At 53.7% G+C, this 23,869-nt stretch overlaps 2 protein-coding genes and 1 pseudogene across 11 annotated transcripts in view; 1 reads left to right on the top strand and 2 right to left on the bottom strand.

Annotated features, from left to right (window-relative positions):
• Positions 1-2,806, top strand: part of CCM2 (CCM2 scaffold protein) — a 79,812-nt gene extending 77,006 nt beyond the window's left edge. For all 8 annotated transcript variants that reach the window (XM_039462081.2, XM_039462082.2, XM_039462080.2 and 5 more), the window contains 3 exons: positions 437-548; positions 1,233-1,371; positions 2,139-2,806. In XM_039462081.2, the coding sequence (XP_039318015.1) occupies positions 437-548; positions 1,233-1,371; positions 2,139-2,419 (532 nt within the window). In that variant the 3' untranslated portion in view covers positions 2,420-2,806. The remainder of the gene's footprint in view (positions 1-436; positions 549-1,232; positions 1,372-2,138) is intronic.
• Positions 2,807-2,880: 74 nt separating this feature from the next.
• LOC120360898 (uncharacterized) lies at positions 2,881-5,457 on the bottom strand (annotated as a pseudogene).
• On the bottom strand, positions 5,388-13,522 carry NACAD (NAC alpha domain containing). 3 transcript variants are annotated; one of them, XM_003930791.4, is made up of 8 exons: positions 12,828-13,522; positions 7,001-10,030; positions 6,647-6,759; positions 6,493-6,564; positions 6,069-6,215; positions 5,838-5,984; positions 5,598-5,720; positions 5,388-5,479 (listed from the first exon to the last, which is right to left on the bottom strand). In XM_003930791.4, exons 1-8 carry the CDS (start codon positions 12,892-12,894, stop codon positions 5,465-5,467), a joined length of 3,714 nt encoding a protein of 1,237 aa, XP_003930840.3. In that variant the 5' UTR covers positions 12,895-13,522; the 3' UTR covers positions 5,388-5,464. The 3 variants fall into 3 exon arrangements, with proteins under 3 accessions (XP_003930840.3, XP_074235829.1, XP_010339669.3); XM_074379728.1 differs by having other exon boundaries at positions 5,883-5,984; positions 7,001-13,522; XM_010341367.3 differs by having other exon boundaries at positions 7,001-13,521.
• Between the last annotated feature and the right edge of the window lie 10,347 nt (positions 13,523-23,869).

The raw sequence follows: 23,869 nt of genomic DNA, 5'->3' as shown, positions 1-23,869 counted from the left end.
TTAACAGGCATGTTGGATGGAGCCATTCCCCTGCCCAAGCCTGCTGAGGCACTGGCCTTCTGACCTGTCTCTGCCTCTGCCTGGGCCTCTGTAATAGCTCAGCCCACACACGCTCTCCTTTCCTGCTACCCCCCACCCAGCTCCTCCCTCCGAGCCTGTTGCTCCCCACTCCCAACCCTGCTGCCCACCGCCTTGATCTATGCACTCCCTCCCTTCACTCAGAGCCCAACTCAGAGCCATACCCGCAGGGAGCCCTAGGACCAGGCCAAGCTGACCACCCTGCACGCCCAGCCAGCTCTCCTCTCATCGTCATCACTTAAATTCCTCTGTTTGAGGACGGGGACCCACACACACAGCACAGACTAGGTTTCCTGAAAGGTGTGTGGGATGGAAGGGTCGGGGAAGCTACCCGCTCACATACCACATTCCTTCCCAGCTGTTTCCCTGAATCCATGGATGTGGGTGGCGCATCGCCCCACAGCAAGACCATCAGTGAGAGTGAGCTGAGCGCCAGTGCCACCGAGCTGCTGCAGGACTACATGCTGACGGTAGGCCTCTGCCACAGGGACACTGGACTGCATGAGGGAGGGGGTATCCCAGGGAGGATGCGGGGAAGGGAGGAGAAGGAGCAGCAGTGCAGGGCAGGCTGCAGTGAGTGAGGTCACCTAGGGTACTCTTGGTCAGTTTTGCTGAGATTGCTGTCTTTTCCCGCCGACAGCCTAGGAGAGCATGAGTCAGTGGGGCTGAGCTGGGGGTGCTGTGGTCGTCAGGGCTGGACTGCGGGCCTCTCCTGGGTCCTAGGGGAGCGGAGGGAACGGTGGTCCCTGCAAGGCCACGTGGCCAAAAACTTTTATTCTTCTCATCTTACGTAGTTCTGTCATTGAAAACTCAGTGTTCCTGATCTCCCTGTGTGTAGCCTAAGGGCATGGGCATTGGCCCTGGGCCAAGTTGCCAACTTCCACCCTGCCCTGCTGGCTCCTATCCTTCCTGTGCATTCTGTGTTCCAGCTCAGGAGGGTGGAGCTGTCTGGGTGCCTTGGTTTCCTCTGGGTGGCCTTGTGCCGGACCTGACAGGATGGGAATACATTGTGGGCATTCTGATGCCTCAGCCTATGCAGAGGTGAAACCAGAGACAACTGGTGCTCTGGCTGGAGTCGGCTGTTGCAGGGTAGGCCGGACTGCCGACTCTTGCCCCCTGCGCCCAGCCCTGCACCTGGCTCTGCTCTCTTGCAGCTGCGTACCAAGCTGTCGTCGCAGGAGATCCAACAGTTCGCGGCGCTGCTGCACGAGTACCGCAATGGGGCCTCAATCCATGAGTTCTGCATCAACCTGCGGCAACTCTATGGGGATAGCCGCAAATTCCTGCTGCTTGGTGAGTGGGCCCCGGAGAGAGACTGGCTTGTCCAAACCTGGCTTGGGGAAGCTGATCCCTCCTGGGAACGTGCACACGGACCCCTCAGTGGGTGCAGTGGGGGCTCCATCAGGGATGGGAAATTGGAACTAGAGATGGCCATGAGAGCACAGTCCAGAGATCAGGAACTCCTTCTGTGCTGGGCCCTGTGTCACTTCCTGGCATGGGGCTCTGTGTGCCCACCCACAGTGGGGAGTAGAGTTTCTGAGAGACACACTAGGTTACCCAAATAAGAGCGCAGCCCTCTGAGTTGGGGCAGTCACCCTGGGCCAGGCCGTGGCAAGGAAACAGTGGACTTTGGCATGAGGCCTGCCTCTGAGGACTGCAGCCTTGTTGCTGTGTGCCAGCAGGTGACCTTGAGGACTGCTCTGGGCCTCACTTTCCCTACTGTAAAATGGGGACTTCGTGAGGACTGGTACAGAATGAGAGGAAGCCACAGGCTCTTGGCCTGTGCTGGTGCCTCGAGGCCAGGGTGGGTGCACGTGGCAGAGGCGGTTAGCTGTCAGGGCCAGCAGCAGTGCCTGTCAGAGGAGGTTTTAGCCAAACTGTCTGGACTCAGGAAACATTATTTCAACCAGGATGCTAGATGCAGGGAGCATGGCATCAGGGTCCCCCAGGCCATGCACCAGGGGCAGCTGTGGCCCTGTCAGAGGGCTCTGAGCCCTGGGAGAAGAGCTGAGTGGGCTGAGCCGAACTGGAGGTGCCCTCTGGGTGTCGTGTGTCTGCAGGTCTTAGGCCCTTCATCCCTGAGAAGGACAGCCAGCACTTCGAGAACTTTCTGGAGACCATTGGTGTGAAGGACGGCCGTGGCATCATCACCGACAGCTTTGGCAGGCACCGGCGGGCCCTGAGCACCACGTCCAGTTCCACCACCAATGGGAACAGGGCCACGGGCAGCTCTGATGACCGGTCAGCGCCTTCAGAGGGAGATGAGTGGGACCGCATGATCTCGGACATCAGCAGCGACATCGAGGCGCTGGGCTGCAGCATGGACCAGGACTCAGCATGACGGGCAGTGGATGGTGGGGCACCCAGACGTTCTGCACAGTGGTTATAGGCCTTTCTGAAAGGAGCTGCCCAGACCTGCGTGTCAGCCCTTGGTCGGGGCCAGCAAGAAGCTCCAGGCACAGGTAGCCCTGGGCGGCCCGGGTCCTCTACTGTGAAGGAGCAGGGAGCTGCCGAGGGACACGAGCCCCAGTGCGGGTGGAAGGCTCTGCCTTGTCCACCAGGGCTCAGCCGAGCCCTGCAGCTGTCCCCGCTCGGGGAGGGCCTGGCCAAGCTGGCAGGGAGAGCGTCCTGTCGGCTGGGCCCTTGGACAGCTGTCAGTTTTGCACATGATGTTCCTATTGTAACTCTCAGAGACCTTAAAAAGTTTACTGCAATGTGAATAATTTAATCTCTGGTTGCCAAGCATGTTTCTTATCCAGTTGGGTGAAAACCGTTGGTGCCAGGAGGGGTGTCCGCTCTGGCCTCTGTCCCTGGGTCCCCGTCTGCCCTGCAGCACCTGGGACTCAGCACATTGTTCCCGGGGGTGGGGCAGCTCTTGCGCCACAGGAAGGACTTCATTTTGACTTGGGCGGTGTGGATGTGGGGCAGGAGCGAGTGTTCTAAGCCCTTCCATGGGGTAGCGTACGGCATGTGTTGGGGGCACCTCGATTTTTACATCCTGTGCACTTGGAGGTACTGGCTATGCCCAAGCCCACCCCCCACCACCCCTGTGCTGCAGGTGTTTTCCTCAAGCAGCCTGCACTCCCCCACGGAAAACAAGTGCTACCTGAGATCTCATCACCTTGGAGCCCAGGGGCTGCGTCTTCGGAGAGGCCAGAGTGCAGCTCTGCCGACCCTCCCTGTGTCCTCATCGTGGGTCGGTCTGCATCCCTGTCCCATGAGCTCTCCTCCCCAAGACCTGCTGGCCTTGGTCTTGCCTGTATCCTTTGGGCCGTCACAAACCTTCCTTGGATATGGGGAGGGGAGGAGAGGGGACCCGGGTCAGGTGCTCCTGGGCCTCTCCCTCCACTGGAGAGTAGCTACACGAACCACTGAGACCCTGCAGGGGGACCGACATCTGGGAAGGATATTGGCTGTCACATCTCCCTCCTGCCCAGGCTGGGGGCCTGGCCTTACTGGGTGGAGGGGCTGCATGTCAGGCCCCCGGGCTTCTCTGACCCAGGTGTGGGGGAGAAGGGAGAGCCTCTGGGGCTCCATGGACACCCCGATTGTGTCCAGGGCAAGCCAGAGGATCTGGAGTTCAGGCACCTTCTTGAATAAGGTGGATGGGTTTGTGCAGTATTACAGCTTCTGGACAGGAAAGGGCCTGGTCAGTGTTGGTTGGTTGTTTTTTGAGATGGAGTCTCCCTCTGTTGCCCAGGCTGGAGTACAGTGGCACGATCTCAGCTCACTGCAACCTCCGCCTCCTGGGTTCAAGTGATTCTCCTGCCTCAGCCTCCTGAGTAGCTGGCACTATAGGCGCCCACTACCACACCTGGCCAATTTCTGTATTATTTTTAGTACAGATAGGGTTTCACCATATTGGCCATGTAGGTCTTGAACTCCTGACCTTGTGACCTGCCCGCCTCAGCCTCCCCAAGTGCTGGGATTACAGGCATGAGCCACCGCACCTGGCCTTGGTCACTGTTTTATGGGTGAGTTTTCCCACTATACTGAGCCGTTGTAGAGCTGTTTGTTTATACTCATGGGACCAGGCCAGGCTGCGCCAGGTGGCAGGCCATTTACTACTGATGCTGTCTCTAGGTTTATATGAAAATGGACGTGCCCTGGAAGCACAGAGAGGCTGAGGAGGAACTACACAGTCCTGGGCTCCTGCCCCCGACCAGAGCCTGCCCTGTGCCAGAAGCGCCAGTGTTCCCCTTCCAGCCCATGGGTTGAACATGGCCTTGCGTGGGCTTTCTGTGTAGAGCATCACAGGAACCACTCACCTGCCCCTCCAGCGCCCATCCCAGAGGTGATCCCCATGCTGTGGTCATTGGTTTTTGCCAGCAGAAAGAGTAGAGGACATGGAGCAGATGAGGGGGAACCAGAGAGCAGTGAGGGGACATGGGGGGGGGGTAATGAGGGGACACCAGAGGGCGATGAGGGGACATCCAGAGTGAGGGGATACTAGGGAGTAATGGGGACACCAGAGGGTGATGAGGGGACACGCAGAGGGCGATGAGGGGACATCCAGAGTGAGGGGATACTAGGGAGTAATGGGGACACCAGAGGGTGATGAGGGGACAGCAGGGGGTAATGGGGACACCAGAGGGCAATGAGGGGACACCAGAGGGCAATGAGGGGACACCAGAGGGCAATGAGGGGACACCAAGAGAGTGATGAGGGGACACGCAGAGGGCGATGGAGGGGACACCCAGAGGGCGGTGGGGGGACACCCAGAGGGCAGTGGGGGGGACACCCAGAGGGCGGTGAGGGGACACCCAGAGGGCGGTGGGGGGGAACACCCAGAGGGCGGTGGGGGGGACACCCAGAGGGCAATGGGGGACACCACAGGGTGATGGGACACCGGGGAGCAATGAGGGGACATCAGAGTAATGAGACACCAGAGAGTAATGAAGGGACATCAGAGGGCAGTGAGGGGACACCACAGAGCAATGAAGGGACATCAGAGGGCAGTGAGGGGACACCACAGAGCAATGAAGGGACATCAGAGGGCAGTGAGGGGACACCACAGAGCAATGAAGGGACATCAGAGGGCAGTGAGGGGACACCACAGAGCAATGAAGGGACATCAGAGGGCAGTGAGGGGACACCACAGAGCAATGAAGGGACATCAGAGGGCAGTGAGGGGACACCACAGAGCAATGAAGGGACATCAGAGGGCAGTGAGGGGACACCACAGAGCAATGAAGGGACATCAGAGGGCAGTGAGGGGACACCAGGGAGTGGTGAGGGGACATCAGGGAAATGAAGGGATGCTAGGGGGTGATGATGGGACTCCAGAAGGCGAGGAGGAGACACCAGAGGGCAATGAAGGGACACCGATTTATTGAGTAGCAGAGCTAAGGGAAGGTGCAGGATGGCTCCAGCTTCTGGTCAGTGGCTACATGGTCAGTTCCTGCAGAAGGAGACAGTCATGTTGTTGGAAGCACCCCCCTAGTGGAGCCAACAGCGAGACTCCTCTGAGGCCCTTGGGGACAGCTCAGGGGCAAGGAAAGGGGCCAGTGCTTGCTTACCATGATGGCGTTGACGATGTCACTGTGGTTGTCTCTCAGAGCCCGCACGGCCTTGGCCCTGGACACATTGGCCTGCGCCATCACCAGCTCAATGTCACGCAGTTCCAGCCCCGCCTCGTCCACCTGGGGTTGGGGGAGCAGGGAAGTGGCTGGAGCTGTTTGCGGTCCGTGGGGCAGAGCCCCCATATAGTGCATTTCACCACCCACCCCCTGCAAGATCCTGGAGCCCCTGCACCTCACCTCTTCCTCCTCCTCATCTTCCTCTTCCTTGCACTCCAGTCTCACCCGGGGCCTGGGTGCTGACTCAGGGACCAAGGCTGAGGGCTCTGAGGGCACCTTGAACTTCTCAGCTGCAGCCTTGTGCACTTGCTGGGACAGGTCCTCAATCTGCAACATGGAAGACAGCTGTGTCAGTAGAGCCTGCACCCTCCTTGTCCCCCATCCCTCGGACCCCCCCATTCCACCACAAACCTTGGCCTCGCCAAAGACCACGTAAGTGTCTGAGGCCGGGCTCTTGAAGACGTCAGGCTTAGCGATGACAAAGAGGATGTTCTTGGACTTCTGGATGGTGATCCTGGTGACTCCCTGAATCTGCCGCAAGCCCAGCTTTGACATCGCCTGGAGTAGAGGGCAGAGTGGGGCTCAGACCTGGTGTGAGCCCGTGTCGGGGGAGGAGAGCAGCACAGTGCGCAGGAAGGCAAAGTCTCCACCGCCAACTGTTTAGGTTGTCACTCCACCCTCATGACATCCCAGCCTCAGCTGTTTAGGAGAAGGTGTGTGGGTTACTGGCATTGACCCAAAGGCCCCCTGATGGATGGGATTTCATTAGCCGTGGAGTGTGAGGGTCTTGGTAAGGATGTTTCCCCCACAGGTGGTCCCAGGGCCACCAGCCCACCTTTCGGGCCTTCTTCTCACTGCGACTTTGCTTGGCTTTGGCTGTGGTCTCTTCACTGTCGCCTGCTGGGGCCTGAGAAAAGGTGAGAGCTGAGCATCCATGGGTGGGGTGTGGGGCCCTCCCAGAGGCCCACCATCTTCCCTGGACTGGGCACCTGGGCTGGACACTGTGCGGTTTGAGGAGCCAAGATGTCCTGCTCATCCAGCTCAGCTGACGACTCCCCATGGCTATCCGAATGCTGGTTTGAGCCCAGGACCCGAGGCGAATCTGGGGAAGGGGAGAGGTGTGAGGATGCCTCTTGCTTCTAGTTGGGGGGCAGGGGGGGCAGGACCCTGGCCCTGCTGCAGCATCAGGGCCAGGGGAAGCAGTGCCAGCTCTCCATGATGGCCATGCATGGGTTTTGGGCCCACCACCCCACCACCTCAGAGGCCCTACAGGACAGGACAGCTCTGAGGAGGAGTCCAGTTGACCCAAGCCCAGGGCACTTAACTCCCACCCTCCCTCTTACCTTCCTCCAGGCTGTCCTCGTCCTCTTGCTGCTCGGGGGCTGAGAGCCCTTGAGGGCCAGCTGGGCTCTGGGGCCCAGAGCGAGGAGGCACTTGGCAAGGGAGTGAGATCTGCAAGGCCAGGTCTTTGGCATCCGTGGGGGCCACCTTGGGGCTGAGTAGTGGGGAGTGAGGCGAGAGGCTGACTCCCAGCCCAATCCCCAGAGGCTGAGTGGTTCCTGAGACGGCAACAGTGGCAGACTGGGCTCCTGCCTGGGGCGGTGGGAGGCCCAGAGAACCTGGGGGCTCCTTGCCTTCCACGGAGTCTTCCTGGGGGTCCTGGCACAAGCAGGGGGCTGGGGGTTCCAGTGGGGGTAGGGCTGCCTCAGCAAGGATACCAGGAACAGAAGGGTCAGGGCCCAGGAGCCTGTCCAGGGGTACGCTGGGCACACCCTTTGCAAGGTTTTCTGGGGGCTGCAGCAAATGGGGGCCAAGGATACTAGGTGCTTCCTGGGGTTGCTCAACACTGCCCAGGCCCAGCACAGGCTCCAGCTGCTCGGAGGTTGGTGCAGACGTGGGGGCAGGTGCTTCAGGGCAGCCTCTGTCCAGCCTGGACACAGCCCCTACTGAAGACTCTGGGCAGGAGTCCAGACAGGCTTCTGTGGCCACAGCTGAGGGAAGCCCGGGCTCCAGGGTGAACTTGCCACTCGGGCCGCTTCCCTCCCTGGCTGGGCTCAGGAGCTGGGCCTGGCTGGCCTCAGGGCAGGCAGCAGGAGGAGCCTCGGGGAGCTCCCCTGCACCTCCCAGGGCTGACCCGGGTCCACATTCCTGTGCCGGTGGCTTGAGGCCTCCTTCCTGCTGGTTCTCAACCTCCAGGGTCTCCTCTGGGGGCAAGTCCCCATCACCTGTGTGCGCTCCGGCTCCCAGACATGCTTCCCGTTCGGGCATAGAAAGGGCTTCTGCTCCTTCCTCCCCCACACCAGAGGCGGGCTCAGGGAGATGGGGGGCCTCCAGGCCCAGAGTGGGACCTGCATCTTCCAGTGCGGCCCAAGGTGTCCCAGCGTCTGCAGCTGGCTGTGGGTCATCCTGTTGGACCTGGTCCAAGGCTGCAGGCTCTGGGACTCTAGGGAGGGCTACGTTCTTCTCAGGTGCTGGCCTGGCGCCTGAGGCTGTACCTACTTCCTGCTGAGCCATGGAGGCCACGGACTCTGTCCCTGGGGTGCAGCCTGCTTCTGCCTGCAAGGTCTGAGGGGTGGCCACAGCCAGAGGCTCTGGAACTGAGGTGGGGCCTGTGTCTTGTAGAGGCAAAGGTGCTGTCACAGCGGAGTCCTGGGGTAAGGTGAGGCCCTCTTCAGCCTGCTGGGGCACAAGCGTGGCTGTAGCCACGGGCTCTGGGCCTGACGGCAGGTCCAGCCCTCCTTCTTCCTTCGAGTTCTGAGGGGAGACTGGACACAAAGCGAGGCTTGCTTCTTCCTGTGGGGTTGGAGGTTTTTCTGCAGTGACAGACTCTTGGCCTAAGATCTCGCCGATGCCCTCCTGGGAGGGCTGAGGCGCTGCCATGGCAGCAGGTGTTTGTCCAGCGGTGGAGTCCACTTCCTCCTCCCCAGCCTGAGGGGTCATCCTGGTAGCCACCTCCACCTGGAGGCCGAGGGCCACCTGCAGAGTGTGAGGGGTCACAGTGGCAGTGGACTCCTGGCCTAAAGCAAGGCCCTCTTCTGTTACTTCTGAGATGGATTCCTGTCTCTGGGAGAGACGGGCCCCTCTGTCTGAGGTCTGAGAAACAGCCTCCAAGGCCCAGGACAGAGTCCCTTCCAGAGCCTGCAGCCCCTCGGCCCCGCCTCCGCTCTCCTCTTCTGTCTTCTGGACACTGTCCTGGAGCAGGGTGGGCTGGGCGTGGGGCTCCCCGCTGTACAGCCTCTCGTCATCTGCCTCTGCGTAGGAGGCTGAGTCGGAGTCAGAGGAGGCTGCAGAGGTGTCGTCCCGGAAGGCGAAGGCCTCGTCCATGCCCTCCGTGATGGACAGGTCAGACAGCGACTGGAGGAAGGAGGCACACGTGCTGTCCTCCTCGCCCTCCCCCGCCAGGTCCCCCCCTGCGCCGGGAGCTGCCTCGACCTCCTCCTCTTCTTCCTCTGGGGATAGAGGTGTCACCTCCACTGCCTCCACCTGGAAGATAAGGCTGCCCTGGAAGGGTAGGAGGGCTGCGGGGATCATCGGGTCATTGGCCAGGAAGTCCAGGTCGAAGAAGTGGCCCTCCTGGCCCCAGGAGGAGCTGCTGTCTGCAGAGAGGCTGGACTCAGAGGACTGGGGCTCTGGGGTCCCTGCAGGGTGCAGCGCTCGTTCGTCTGCCATGGACCCCTGGGGGGACAGGCCCCAGCCTGAGGGGAAGTCCAGCCCTTCATCTGGAGCCAGCAGGCTGAGGGAACAGGAGGGTGAAGAGGCCCAGCTGTCCCCATCAGCCGTGATGTAGGAGCCCGAGGGCGAGGCAGGGGGCGAGTCCAGCAGCTCATCCTGCATCTCAACCTCTGAGTCCTGGGCGTCCCCATGGGGACCGGAGCCAGGAAGCAGGGCATAGGTGGTCTTGGTGGGGGTGGAGGGAGGTGTGAAGAAGGAGTCAGGGTCTGGGGGAGGGAAAGGCACAGAAAGATCACCCTGAGAACACAGCTCGGGGGGTGGGTCCAGGCTTGTGTGCCCACCCTCCTGGTCCCTGAGCGCTGTCCGGGCAGCCCTGGGTGACAGGAGGGCCTGGCATGTCTCCTCTCCCATCACAATCCGGGGCTCCAGGGTGGCCGAGAGAGGCACCTCAGTGGGCAGAGCCTGGGACAGGCCCTCAGGGAGGAGCTTAGGGCTCGGGCCGCCCTCTACTGGGTCTGCCCAGGCTGAGGGTGCCCCACCAGGCCCTGCATCCCAGCTGGCTCCCTCGGGCTGGGGCCGGGCACCCGGCTTGCTGGGCAGAAACGTGAGGGCCAGGTGGCTGGGCCCTGGGGTCAGAGCACAGGGTTCCCGCCGGTCCCCTCCCAGGATGGTGGTAGCAGCAGCCGCATCGCAGGACAGATCTGTGGAGATAGAGAAGATCGTGAGGTGCCCTTGGATGCATCTCCCAGGCAAGGGCCAGGCCCAGGGAGATGAATTCATGCTACAAAGAGCCCAGAGGAGGGCAAATCCAGGAAGGCAGAAAGGATCCAGGAAGGCAGATCCAGGAAGGCAGATCCAGGAAGGCAGAAAGAAAGGGGAAGACGCTGTTTGCGCTGTGTTTGAGAGAGAACTTCCAGGAGTTTTGACAGCAGAGAGCGGCTGCTGGCAGTTTCCTAGAGAGGGGTTTTGAGGGAAGTGTTGCTAGGAGTCACGAACAGACCTGCTCGGCGGAGACCTGCTCAGTGGCTTTTCTCAAGGACACCTCAGCAAAGAACCAGCATTTCGGCCTCTCTGGGGAGACTGGATTGCAGTTTCCATTCCACAGAATCAGTGAGGCTCAGCTGGGCTCAGCGGGAGGGGCTGGCAGTGGGAAGCTGCTGGGCGGCACCAGCCCCTTCCCAGGACCTCCCAATAGATGAGCCACGTGGGGCGAGCAGCACTGGCACACAGGGCCGGCACACAGCTCAAACACTGCAGGCCCCACTCTGCCTCCTCTCTCTGCTGTCCGTGCTACCTATGCTTGAGGCCAACATATCAGGGTTTCACCAGGCCCCTCCAACCCTGATCCCCTGCTGCAGTCAGGGAGATTGGAAAGCCAGGGCCGGCACACAGCCAAACTTCTGGAGAACAGAGAAGTGTCCCGCAGAGGCTGTGTTGGAGCATTTGGCCAGAAGGGCAGTGGTGGGCAAGAGGGGTGACTGTGGAGCCCAGCAAGAGCACGGGACAGCTTCAGAAGGGCAACAGCAGCCTCTGGCCGAGTCCTCTCCTTGGTGGCAGCCACCTCGTGGGTGAGCACCAGTTCCTTTCCAGGTGCTGGGAGCTCCCACCCTACCCTATGGGCCTTCTCTGGGTCCCATGGTACACTCCCCCAACCCCTGGGCAGACTTTAGCATGAGGAGGCTGCAATACTCACTAAACATCTGTGGTAACACACCTCCAGCGGAGAAGAGTCCATGCACAGAGGAAGTAGTGCACATGGCTCAGAAAGGACTTACGGAACTCGGGAAGACAGAAGAAACCCTCTCCGAGGTTGCAGTACCCCACGCTGCTATGGTTTTCTGCCTCCTGGATGCTTACTGGCCTGCATTTTATCATAGGTGAGATCATAGTGCACATTCAGTTTTGAATCTAGCTGTTTTCACTCAGCTAATCCCGTAAGCATTTGTCTGTGTGCTCTAAATGCTCGTAAGCCTCATTTTAAATGTCTCCATTATGTCCACTCCCTCACTTGGACCCAGGCCAAAGGCACTTCTGCTTGAAGCATCCGATGAAGGCCCTTCAGTGCCCAGGCCAGGTCTTGCCCCAAGTAGGGGAGGGGTGGCATACAGGGGCCAGCTCTCCAGGCTGCAGATGCCTGCCCAGTGGCCCCTGCTCTACTGGCACTCACCGGTGACCAGGATAACATCTCCTGTACCTCAGCCTTCTCATCTGCAAAGCAGAGCCAGGATTAGAGGTGAAGCTGAAATAAGGGGCCCTCTTGCAAAGCTGCTCCCCCTCCCCTCAGCAGCATCAGAGCCCTGAGCCCTGGGCCACCCACTAAAACTCGTCACCTGAGGGCTTTGCTGCTGGGGTAATGGGACAGCCAGAGGGTCCTGAAAAGAACAGGGTGCTTTGGGTTCCCACATGCCTGACACCCAACACCAGGAGTGGGCGTGGCTGGTGGGGCATCACTGGGTGCCCTGAAGCTGGGCTCTTGGCTCTGGCCCATGGTGTGTCCCCCAGGGCAGGGGAACAGCTGAGGTGTTGGAATGGAACAGAAACCAAAGGCCAAAGTGTTTTATAACTCATTCAAGGTCACCAAGGAAGCCAGAACAGAGCCAGCAGAAGACCCTGGGGCTGGGAAGTCCAGGCCTGCACTGCCTGCTTGCCACTTAGAGCAGAGGCAGCAGCCTGTGTCACCCCTAGACCAGGCCCCAGGACCCAGCACTGGTCCCATCTCTGAGTGGCTTCTCGCCCACAGCAAGGTGCCCTTGGCCCTACCCACACATGGCTGACCTCCACGCCAGGACCGTCCAGAGTTGGCTCTTTCTAGGCCCAGGTAGACTCCATCAGCCTCCACCAGTAATTGTTGACCCAGCCTCCCTAAGACTGCACACCCAGGTGGTATGCACACCCAGGGCCACTGCTAATCAGGCCACCTCCCCCAAGGCCTTCCACCTTCCAGACCCAACTTAGCCTTTCTTCCACAACCTGGACGGCCCTCCGGGCTTCCGAGGCTCTGGCCGGTCCTGCTCCTCCCTCCAGAGCCATGACCAGTCCCCAGGCTCAGAAAAGCCCTGGTGCAGCTGAGGACCCTCCTGGTGGTCACCTGATCGTACTGGGGGTACATGCTGGACACCCCGCCTCCGGAACCCACTGCCCCTGTCCAGAGCAGCTCAGCCCCAGCAGGCTGGCAGCTCCGTCTGTGCAGACAACGGGATGCAGCGAGTGGGATGCGAGCCCCACCACCCCTGGATCGGAGGCCAAGGGCTTAAGCCCCACGTCCTTTCTGGCTCGCTGAGGGCACTCCGTGTGCCCCACCTTCCCTGCAATTCTGAGAGAGGCGGGGGCAGGGTTCAGGTGGAGGGAAGGGCAGGGCGCGGAAAGGGGAGTGGACTGGAGGGGTGTCAGGAGGATGGGGAAGGGAGAAGGCTAGGAGAGGGGAGCGATGGAGAAAGAACCCCGGCTGGAGGTGGGAGCGAGCGGCTGGAAGCAGGGAATGAGTGGTCATGACCTCACCTGTGCGAGGCCCAGGTCCGTCCGCCTCGGGCAGCAGCAGCTCGGCGCGGGCAGCCTCTCCAGGCATGGCCTGGCCGTGTCCTCGCCAGTCCCTCAGTCCCTCTGACCCTCCGTCAGTCCGTACTGCCGCCCCGCGGAGCCTGCGCGGCCACCGCCCCTTGGCCCGGCGGTGGGGGCAGTGGGTGACGTCAGGCCACCCCGCCCGCCTGTCCCCGTGAGTGAGCGTGCGCCGGCTTGCCAGGCACTGCGGAGGGCGTGGGGTGGGGGGGCTCCCTCCCCACCCCCGCCCCACCCGGCTGTGGCCTTCCTCTTGCTGTGCGCTGTTTCGCTGTTTCGAGGGGGAGATGGGGTGGGTGCCTGAGCCTGGTCCCGCCCTTTCCACAGCATTCCCCCCCTTTACGAGGGAGGGTTTCAGGACCAATTGGAAGCCAGGCTGCCCCAGGGTGGCATCAGCCCGTGGCCGGGAAGAGGCGGGGACGTCCCTAGAACCCTGGTTGTGGGAGACTGGGGAGGTGGTTGGGATCCTGGGATGCTCACAGCGCTTCGGGTGGGGGTGGTGGCGCAGCCTCCTTCCCGCTGACCGAGCAGAGGTTGCAGGGCCTGGGGAGGGAGGGGGCCCCACCTAGCCCGATGCCTCCATCCAAAAGGTAAGCTGGAGCTGCAGCTCCAGAGTGATTGGCTGGTCCTGGCAGTCGTCGGTCTCCGTGGCAACCGCCTCCTGTCTCCATGCCAACCAGGGATGGAACCGGCTAGAGCGCACCAGGGAAGGCGGCCCGGATGGGCCAGTCTCCAGGTCTCTTGGCAACTCGGTGATCTGTCCCTTCACCTCCCATCCACCCCCACACTTCTCTAGGCAGTACAAGGAAAAGGGAAGAAAGTGCTTCCCTCTGTTCCTGGCAGCACCGTCTGCCACACCTCCCAGGAGGAAGCCGGCCCCATGAATTTCCTGAAATGCCTCTCGCTTCCACACAGGCTGCTGCTGTGCCACCCGGATTCACTGAGCACCCCTCCTCCCCGGTGCCAGGCACCAGGGAGACAGATGAATGAGACATTGTCATCACCCCTAAGTGGGGTCAGGGGAATCAGAGTAGCCATTGTCACAGGCAGGAAGGGAGCTTTCAACATCCTCAGTCTTCTGTGGGTTCTAACTTCAAGCTCATGAAATCAGAGACTGACCTCTGACTCCCCCAGACCTGCCTCAAGGCTCAGTGCTACACACCTGGCTGCCTGCTGTAGCCCAGGAACCAGAATCACCAACCACACCATCAGAATTAACATCAACTTTAAACAATCCCTTCCAGAAAACAGAAGAGAAGGGGACACTTCTTAACTAATTTTATAAGGCAAGAAATATCCTGAAGTCAAAACTAACAAAATATCAACACCCCCAAAGTGCCCCAAAACAAAAACTGCAGACCATTATCTCATGCAGGCAACCACAGCCAGCTAATTTTTGTATTTTTAGTAGAGACAGGGTTTCACTATGTTGGCCAGGCTGATCTCGAACTCCTGACCTCAGGTGATCCACCAGCTTCCCAAAGTGCTGGGATTACTGGTGTGAGCCACTGTGCCCAGCTCTAATTTTTATTTTTTTATTTGAGATGGAAGTTTCGCTGTTTTGCCCAGGATGGAGTGCAGTGGGGTGATCTTGGCTCACTGCAACCTCCATCTCCTGGGTTCAAGTGATTCTCCTGCCTCAGCCTCCTGAGTAGCTGGAATTACAGGCACATGCCACCACGCTCAGCTAATTTTTGTAGTTTTAGTAGAGGCAGGGTTTCACCATGTTGGTCTCAAACTCAAACTCCTGACCTCATGATCTGCCCACTTTGGCCTCCCAAAGTCCTGGGATTACAGGTGTGAGCCACCATACCTAGCCTGGTAAAAATTATTTAGCAAAAATAAAGCTGAGTTGAAAGGGGCCAACAAAATAAAAATGAAAGAGAACAAATTAAAGCTTCTAGAAATGGCCTGAAAGGCAAACAGCAAATGAACAAACATCTATTCAAGGCCAGGTGTGGTGGCTCATGCCTGTATTCCCAGCATTTTGGGGGGCTGAGGTGGGCCAATCACTTGAGATCGGGAGTTTGAGAGCAGCCTGGCAAACATGGGGAAAACCCGTCTCTACTAAAAAAAATACAAAAATTAGTTGGGTATGGTGGCACATGCTTGTAATCCTAGCTACTAGGGAGGCTAAGGCAGGAGAATCGCTTGAACCCAGGAGGCAGAGGTTGCAGCAAGCTGAGATCAGCCTGGGTGATGGAATGAGACTCTGAAAGAAAGAAAGAAAAGGAAAGAGAGAGAAAAAGAGAAAGAAAAAGAGAAAGGAAGGAAAGAAGGAGAAGGAAGGAGAGAGAAAGAAAACAAAGGGAAAGAAAAGAGAGAATGAAAGAAAAGGAGAAGAAAGAAACATACATCGATTAAAGAAAATCTTGAGAATTTAGGAAGAAAGGCAAGAGTCTGTGGTATTTGAACCGAGACAACTCACTCCAGCAAAGGGAGGTGGACTCCACACCAGACTGGTATCACCAAGAACACAGGCTTCTCTTCTCCCATCTCCCAAAGGGCTTTCTTCCTAGGAGGAGGGAGTACTTCAGTGTATCTCACCCCCCTCCCAGTTGCCTGTTGTGGGAGTGAGTCCTGGGTGAGTCTGGCTGAGGTGGGGTTCCCTTCTTCCACTTAGCCCCTATTTGTGGAAGGCAGGCTCTACCTTGGGTGTGAGATGTTAATACTGGGGTCCTGATAGCCCTTCTCGTGGCTTATGTGGTGACAGTTCCGTACCAGGAGAGGCTGTTGCCTCCCTTCCAGACTGCTCAGCTCCTAGAGTGGGAGTGTGACGCAGAATTTTGCCACTGAGCTCAGAGATTTTGCCTGGAGGGAAGAGGCAGGTTGTAAAACAGCCCAAGATCTCTTCCCATAGAAACTGACTTTACTTGCAAGGGAATACGAGGAAGTTTAAACCCAAGGGTATTCTCAAGAGCAGTAGAGGTTATGGTGAAAGGCAACTGGAAGGAGATTCATGGATCTAATTGGTTAGTTTGCAAGAGAAAATGCGGTAATAAGACAGCTGGGTGGAGACCTACTGGGATTGGAGACAGTATAAAACACTGACCTCTGAAACTATTCTAAGAGGCCACAATTTTGATTAGTTTGCAGAGGAATCTGTGCCCAGAGTATTGTTGAAAACAAGCCATCAGCGGAGTTTAGAAGTGGCAGTTAGTGGAGTTTAACAGCTGGGCGTGGTTAGGAAAAGAGAGTAAGATAGCCTTATCAGAACCACTGTCATTCCAGGGTGACTGTGGGCATACCCATAGCTGCACCTGCCTGAAGAGGATCATCAGAGGCTGAAGACTGTAGGGGAGAGGGACAGACCTCACCAAAATAATCCAACTAGTCACTAAGCAAATAAACAAGCCAACAGCAGAACAAGCCCCAGAAGGGAGGGAGATTGGACCTGTACCGAGTTGCTATTTGGCAGTTCATTTATTTGTTTAATGGTATTACAATGTCCACTTTTCAGCTGGGCGTGGTGGTTTATGCATGTAATCCCAGCACTTTGGGTGGTCAAGGTTCGCCGATCATGAGGTCAGGATATCAAGACCATCCTGGCCAATAGGGTGAAATCTGTCTTTACTAAGAACACAAAAATTAGCACACGCCTGTAGTCCCAGCTACTCAGGAGGCTGAGGCAGGAGAATCACTTGAACCTGGGAGGTGGAGGTTGCAGTGAGCCAAGATGGCACCACTGCACTTCAGCCTGGCGATAGAGACTCCATCTCAAAAAAAAAAAAAAAAAAAAAAAAAAAAAAAAAAAAAGAAAAAGAAAAAAAGTACAGTTTCCAACAAAAAATTTGACAAGAAAGTATGACTTGTATACCAGAAAAACAAAGCAGGAACAGAATCTGCCTAAGCAACAAGATTTTGATTTTAACAGGGAAAGCATGATTAAAGAAGTAATAGAAGGTATATGATGATATTCCACCAAATAGAGAGTATCTATCAATAGAGAGATATTTTAATAAAAAAAATTTTTTTGGGCCGGGCGCGGTGGCTCAGCCTGTAATCCCAGCACTTTGGGAGGCCGAGGCGGGTGGATCACGAGGTCAAGAGATCGAGACCATCCTGGTCAACATGGTGAAACCCCGTCTCTACTAAAAAAAAATACAAAAAACTAGCTGGGCATGGTGGCTCGTGCCTGTAATCCCAGCTACTCAGGAGGCTGAGGCAGGAGAATTGCCTGAACCCAGGAGGCGGAGGTTGCGGTGAGCCGAGATCGTGCCATTGCACTCCAGCCTGGGTAACAAGAGCGAAACTCCGTCTCAAAAAAAAAAAAAAAAAAAAAAATTTGTAGAGACGGGGTCTCACCATGTTGCCCAATACATTTTTTTAAAAATAGAAATAATGGAGTTGAAAAGTAAAATATCTGAAATAAAAAAATTCACAAGAGGGCTGAACAGATTTTTTTTTTTTTTTTTTTTAGTTGAGTTTTGCTCTTATTGCCCAGTGCAATGCCATGATCTCGGCTCACTGCAACGTCCACCTCCGGGCTTCAAGTGATTCCTCTGCCTCAGCCTCCCGAGTAGCTGGGATTACAGGCATATGCCACCATGCCCAGCTAATTTTGTACTTTTAGTCGAGATGGGGTTTCTCCATGTTGGTTAGGCTGGTCTAAACTCCTGACCTCAGGTGATCTGCCCACCTCAGCCTCCCAAAGTGCTGGGATTACAGGCATGAACCACCACGCTGGACCTGGCCAGTAGATTTCGATGGATGAAAAAAGATTTAGTTAACTTGATAGTGATTAGATATTGATAGAAATTATACAAACTGAATTAACAGGAAAAAAAAAAGGAAACATGAACAGCAACTCTAGAGAATGTGAACACTATTAAGCACACCCACATACACATAATGGGAACAGCAGAAGGAGAGAAAAGAAAAAGGAGAAAGAAAAATATATGAAATAGTAATGACTGAAAACTTCTAAAATTTATTGAAGAACAATAATCTACGCATCCAGAAAGTTCAACGAACTAAAAAAGAATATATGAAAATAGACCCACGTCTGTACTCCCAGCACTCCGGGAGGCTGGGGTGGGTGGATCACCTGAGGTCAGGAGTTCTAGCCTGGCCAACATGGTGAAACCCTGTCTCTACTAAAAAATCCAAAAATTAGCTGGGCGTGGTGGTGGGCCCCTGGAATCCAGGCTACTCAGGAGGCTGAGGCAGGGAGAACTGCTTGAACCTGGAAGGCAGAGGTTGCAGTGAACCGAGATCATGCCACTGCACTCCAGCCTAGGTGACAGAGCAAGACTCCGTTTCAAAAAAAAAAAAAAAAAAGAAAAGAAAAAGAAAAACAGACCCACAGACACATTACATAATAGTTCAGCAAGGTTGCAGGATTCAAAATCCATATATAAAAATCAATTGTTTTTCTGTAAACTTGCAATAAGAAATCCAAAATTGAGATTACAAAAATTCCAGGAGCCAGCCATGGTGGTGCACACCTGTAGTCTCAGCTACTCAGGTGGCTGAGACAGAAGGATTGCTTGAGCCCAGGAGTTTGAGGCCACCCTGGCCAGCACAGCAAGGCCCTGTTTCTAAAAATAAAATTAAAAAATAAGCAAACAATTCCATCCAAAATGGCATTAAAAAGAATAAAATACTCAGGAATAAACTTAACAAAAGTAGTTCAAAATTAATACTTGGGAAACTCTAAAACACTGTTGAAAGCGGGGCCGGACGCAGTGGCTCATGCCTGTAATCCCAGCACTTTGGGGGGCTGAGGCGGGTGGATCACTAGGTCAAGAGATCGAGATCATCCTGGTCAACATGGTGAAACCCCGTCTCTAGTTTAAAAAATACAAAAATTAGCTGGGCATGGTGGCATGCACCTGTAGTCCCAGCTACTTGGGAGGCTGAGGTAGGAGAATTGCTTGAACCAGGAGGCGGAGGTTGTGGTGAGCCGAGATCACGCCATTGCACTTCGTCCTGGGTAATAAGAGCAAAACGCCATCTCAAAAAACAAACAAACAAACAAAAAAACAACCCCCCTCCAACATGGCTGAAAGAATTAAGGAATAACTAAATAAATGTAAAAGTATCCCATGTTCATGGATCAGAAGACTTAACATGGTAACAATTCTCAAGATCTAAAGATCCAGCCCAATTCCTATCAGAATCCTAACTAACTTAATAAAAACACCTCCCAATTTCAGTATTTACTACATAGCAACAGCAATTGAGAAATAGTGTGCTATGGCAGAAGGATCAACATAAATGGAATAGAAGTGAAAGCCCAGAAGTACATCCACACATCTATGGTCAACTGATTTTTGACAAGGGTGTCAAGACCATTCAAAGGTGGGAGAGAGAACAGTCTTTTCAACGAATGGTGCTGGGATAAATGGATAGCCACATGCAAAATAAAGTTGACAACTTACTTCACACCATGCTATAGTTTGAATGTCCCCTCCTAAACTCATGTTGAAATATACCTGCATTGCAACAGTATTAAGAGGTAGGATCTTTAAGAGGCATTTAGACCATGAGGTCTTCACTATCATTAATACTGTAAACATGGGATAATTTAGATTCTGAAGGGTAGGCCCCTGATAAAAGAATAAGTTTGGCCTCATTTTCTCTATCTTGTGCATGCTATCTCACTGTGTGATGCCTTCTGCTATAGGATGACCCTTACCAGATGCTGGTGCCATGCTCTTGGACTTCCCAATCTCCAGAACCATGAACCACATAAAGTTCTGTTCTTTATAAATTACTAAGTTTGCAGTATTCTTTTATAGCAGTGTGATATAATCTGGTATTTGTCCCCACTCAAATCTCATGTTGAATTGTAATCCCCAGTGCTGGAGGGCCTGGTGGGTGGTGTTTGGATCATGGGATGGACCCCTCATGATTTGGTGCTGTCTTTCAGACAGTAAGTTCTCCCAAGATTTGGTCATTTAAAAGTGTGTGGCATCCCCCACTCTACATACTCTCTCTCTTGCTCCTGTTGCACCATGTGACATTCCTGTTCCCCCTTTGCCCTCTACCACAATTGGGAGCCTTGTGAGGCCTCCCTAGAAACAGATACCACTATGCATCCTGTACAGCTTGCAGAACCACTTTTAATGGTTTAAAAGTGGTTTAATGCCAATTAAACCTCTTTTCTTATGAATTATCCAGCACACACATACACACACACACCCCTTTTGCAGCAAGATGAATGGAAATAGATATTTCATCATCCTAAGTGAAATAACTCAGAAACTGAAAATCGAATATCGCATGTTCTCACTTAAAAATGAGGGATAAAAAATGGATGGGAGGGGGCCGGGCGCGGTGGCTCAAGCCTGTAATCCCAGCACTTTGGGAGGCCGAGGCGGGTGGATCACGAGGTCGAGAGATTGAGACCAACCTGGTCAACATGGTGAAACCCCGTCTCTACTAAAAATACAAAAAATTAGCTGGGCATGGTGGTGCGTGCCTATAATCCCAGCTACTCAGGAGGCTGAGGCAGGAGAATTGCCTGAACCCAGGAGGCGGAGGTTGCGGTGAGCCGAGCCGAGATCGCGCCATTGCACTCCAGCCTGGGTAACAAGAGCGAAACTCCGTCTCAAAAAAAAAAAAAAAAAAAAGGATGGGTATACATGGACATAAAGATGGAAGTAACAGATAGTGGCGATTCCAAAAGGGGGGAGGGTGGGAGACAAGGGTTGAAAAACTACCACTGGGTACTATGTTCATTATGTGGGTAACAGGTTCATTAGAAGCCCAAACCTCAGCATTATACAATATACCCATGTAACAAACCTGCACCTAATGTACTCCCTGAATTGTAAAAGACCTTCTTCCAAAAGACATGAAAATGGCCAATGAGAAAAACGCTGAAAACCATTAATGATCAGGGAAATAATGAAAAGCACAATGAGAAATCACTTTATACCCACTAACATGGCTAAAATAAAACTCAGATTATAAATGTTATTGAGGATGTAGAGAGATCTGAAACCTTACACACTGCTGGTAAAACAGTCCAGCAGTTCTTCAAATGACTAAACATAGTTACCACATACCCAGCAATTCAACTCGTAGGTATAAAGCCAAGAAAAAAAATGAAAACATACATTTATACTTGCACAGAAATATTTATAGCAGTATTATTCATGTTTTGGTCCATTTTCCATTGCTGTAAAAGGGTATCTGAGATGGTAATTTAGAAAGTTTATTTGGCTCACAGTTCTGCAGGCTGTACAAGCAGGGTACGGACATCTGCTTGGCTGCTGGGGAGGCCTCAGGAAGCTTTTACTCATGACAGAAGGTGAACAGGGAGCAGGCATGTCACATGATGAGAGAGGGCAGAAGAGAGGACAGGAGTTGCCAGTCTCTCTTAAACCACCAGCTTTCAAGTGTACTAACATAGAGCAAGAACTCACTCATAACAAGGCTGGCACCAAGGCATTTATGAGAAATCTGTTCCCATGACCCAAACACTTCCTGACAGGCCCCATTCTCCAACACTGGTGATCCTATTTCATGAGATTTGGAGGGAACAAAGTATCCAAACTGTATCGATTCATATTAGCCAGAAGGTGGAAACAATCCACATGTCCATCAGTGGATAAATGGATAAATAAAATGTGGCGTGAACATATAATAAATTATTCAGCCAAAAAAGAGAATACTGATACATGCTACAACATCAATGAAGCATGAAAACACGCTAAGTAAATGAAGATGTCGGTACTATGCTTGTACAGCAGCAGAACTGTGAGCCAAAAAAACTTCTTTATAAAATACCAAAATACCACATCTTGTATGATCTCATTCATATGAAGTTCAGAAGAGGGAAATCTATCTATAGAGAAAAATGAGTGGCTGCTTATGGTGGGGGTTGGGAGGTACTAACTGTAGGGCACAGTTTATGAGGTTTACAAAATGTTCAAATTGGTTGTGGTGATGGTTGCACATATCTGCAAAGAGATTCAAAACCACTGAATTACACATTTTTGTTTTTGAGATGGGGTCTCGCTCTGTTGCCCAGGCTAGATTGCAGTGGTGCTATCATGGTTCACTGCAGCCTGGACTTCCTAGGCTCAGGTGATCCTCCAACCTTAGTTTCTTGGGTAGCTGGGACGACAGGTACATGCCACCACAGCTAGTTTTTATATTTCAAAAAATAGAGACACGGTTTTGCCTGCTGCCCAGGGTGGTCTTGAATTCTGGAGCTCAAGATCTGTGGGCCTTGGCCTCCCAAAGTGCTGGGATTACAGGCATGAGACACCACACCTGGCCGAATTATACATTTTAAATAGGTGAAGTATATGGTACATGAATTTTATTTTAATAAAGTGGTCAAAAGTAACAAAATAAAAGGCATATGCATTTGAAAGGATGAGATAAGACAGTCTTGCTGTGTTACCCAGGCTGGAGTGAAGTGGTGCAATCTCAGCTCACTGCAACCTCCACCTCCTGGGTTCCAGCAATTCTCCTGCCTCAGCCTCCCGAGTAGCTGGAATTACTGGCATGTGCCACCACGCCCAGCTAAACTTTGTATTTTTAGTAGAGACAAGATTATACCATGTTGATCAGGTTGGTCTCGAACTACCAACCATGCCAGCCTGTAGTTTTTGTTACTATGTAAATCAGCCAAGCATGGTTGCTCACGCCTGTAACTGCAGGACTTTGGGAAGACAAGGCAGGCAGATCACCTGAGGTCAGGAGTCCAAGTCCAGCCTGGCCAAGATGGTGAATCCTTGTCTCTACTAAAAATACAAAAACTAGCTGGGTGTGGTGGCAGGTGCCTGTAATCCCAGCTACTAGGGAGGTTGAGGCAGGAGAATCACTTGAACCCGGGAAGCAGAGGTTGCAGTGAGCTGAGATCACACTATTGCACTCCAGCTCTGGCCATAGGAATGAAACTCCATCTCAAAAACAGAAACAAAACTACAAAACATTAATAAAAGCAAAGACCTAAATAAACAGATACCTAGTCATCCCTTGGTATCTACCCATGCTCCAGTCCCTATTAGAAAATGGCATAGGATTTCCATAAAATCTATGCGCATCCTCGTGTATCCTTTAAAACATCTCTGGGCCAGGTGCGGTGGCTCATGCCTGTAATCCCAGCACTTTGGGAGGCCGAGGCGGGTGGATCACGAGGTCAAGAGATCGAGACCATCCTGGTCAACATAGTGAAACCCCGTCTCTACTAAAAATACAAAAAATTAGCTGGACATGGTGGCACATGCCTGTAATCCCAGCTACTCAGGAGGCCGAGGCAGAATTGCCTGAACCCAGGAGGCGGAGGTTGTGGTGAGCCGAGATGACGCCATTGCACTCCAGCCTGGGTAACGAGAGCGAAACTGTCTCAAAAACAAACAAACAAACAAACAAACAAACAAACAACAAAAAACCCCCATCTCTGGACTACTTGTAATACCTAACACAATATAAAAGCTGTGTCAATAATTACATGTTATTTACATTTGTATTCTTGATTTTTTGCTTTTGCAATCTGGGGTTGGTTGAACCCTTGAATACAGATGGCTATTGTTTCCACTGGGAGATTCCACACAGTAAAGATGTCATGTTTCCCTAAACTGATCTATAGGTTTAAAGTAACTCCTATCAAAACCTCAGTAAGACTTTTTTTTTTTTTTTTGGACATAGATGAGCTTTTTCAAAAATTTACATGAACAGGAAAAGGAAGAATAGCTAAAACAATTCTGAAAAATAAAGTAGGAGAACCCATCACTCTACCCAATAAGGCCTGCTTTACAGCTAAAGTAATCAAGAATGGCATAGTGGCAGACAAATAATATAGATCAACAGTACCGAACAGAAAATGCAGAAACAGAACCATACAAATATGCCCAACTGACTTTTTACAGACATGCAAAAGTCAAGTCAAATGGGAGAGGATGGCCTTACAACAAATGGTTCTGGAGCAACGGACATCTAGAGGCAAAACCAAAAATCTCTCTTACAAAGCCCTCTCAAGACTGATAAAAAAGAAAATGCAAGTACAACATGGGCAAAAGGCA

The sequence above is a fragment of the Saimiri boliviensis genome, chromosome 10, assembly GCF_048565385.1.
Source record: "Saimiri boliviensis isolate mSaiBol1 chromosome 10, mSaiBol1.pri, whole genome shotgun sequence".
In the NCBI taxonomy this organism is placed as follows: Eukaryota; Metazoa; Chordata; class Mammalia; order Primates; family Cebidae; genus Saimiri; species Saimiri boliviensis.
The sequence above is the reverse complement of the archived record's forward strand: the minus strand, read 5'-3'. Positions and strand labels throughout refer to the sequence as shown.

What these genes read in the sequence shown, in the direction of transcription:
- NACAD (XM_010341367.3), bottom strand. Translation starts at nt 10,109, where the DNA reads ATGAATTCATCTCCCTGGGCCTGGCCCTTGCCTGGGAGATGCATCCAA. An exon ending in CCGCACAGTGTCCAGCCCAG is followed by an intron (nt 6,565 to 6,646) that starts GTGCCCAGTCCA and finishes ACCTTTTCTCAG; the next exon opens with GCCCCAGCAGGCGACAGTGA. An exon ending in TGGTCTTTGGCGAGGCCAAG is followed by an intron (nt 5,985 to 6,068) that starts GTTTGTGGTGGA and finishes TCCATGTTGCAG; the next exon opens with ATTGAGGACCTGTCCCAGCA.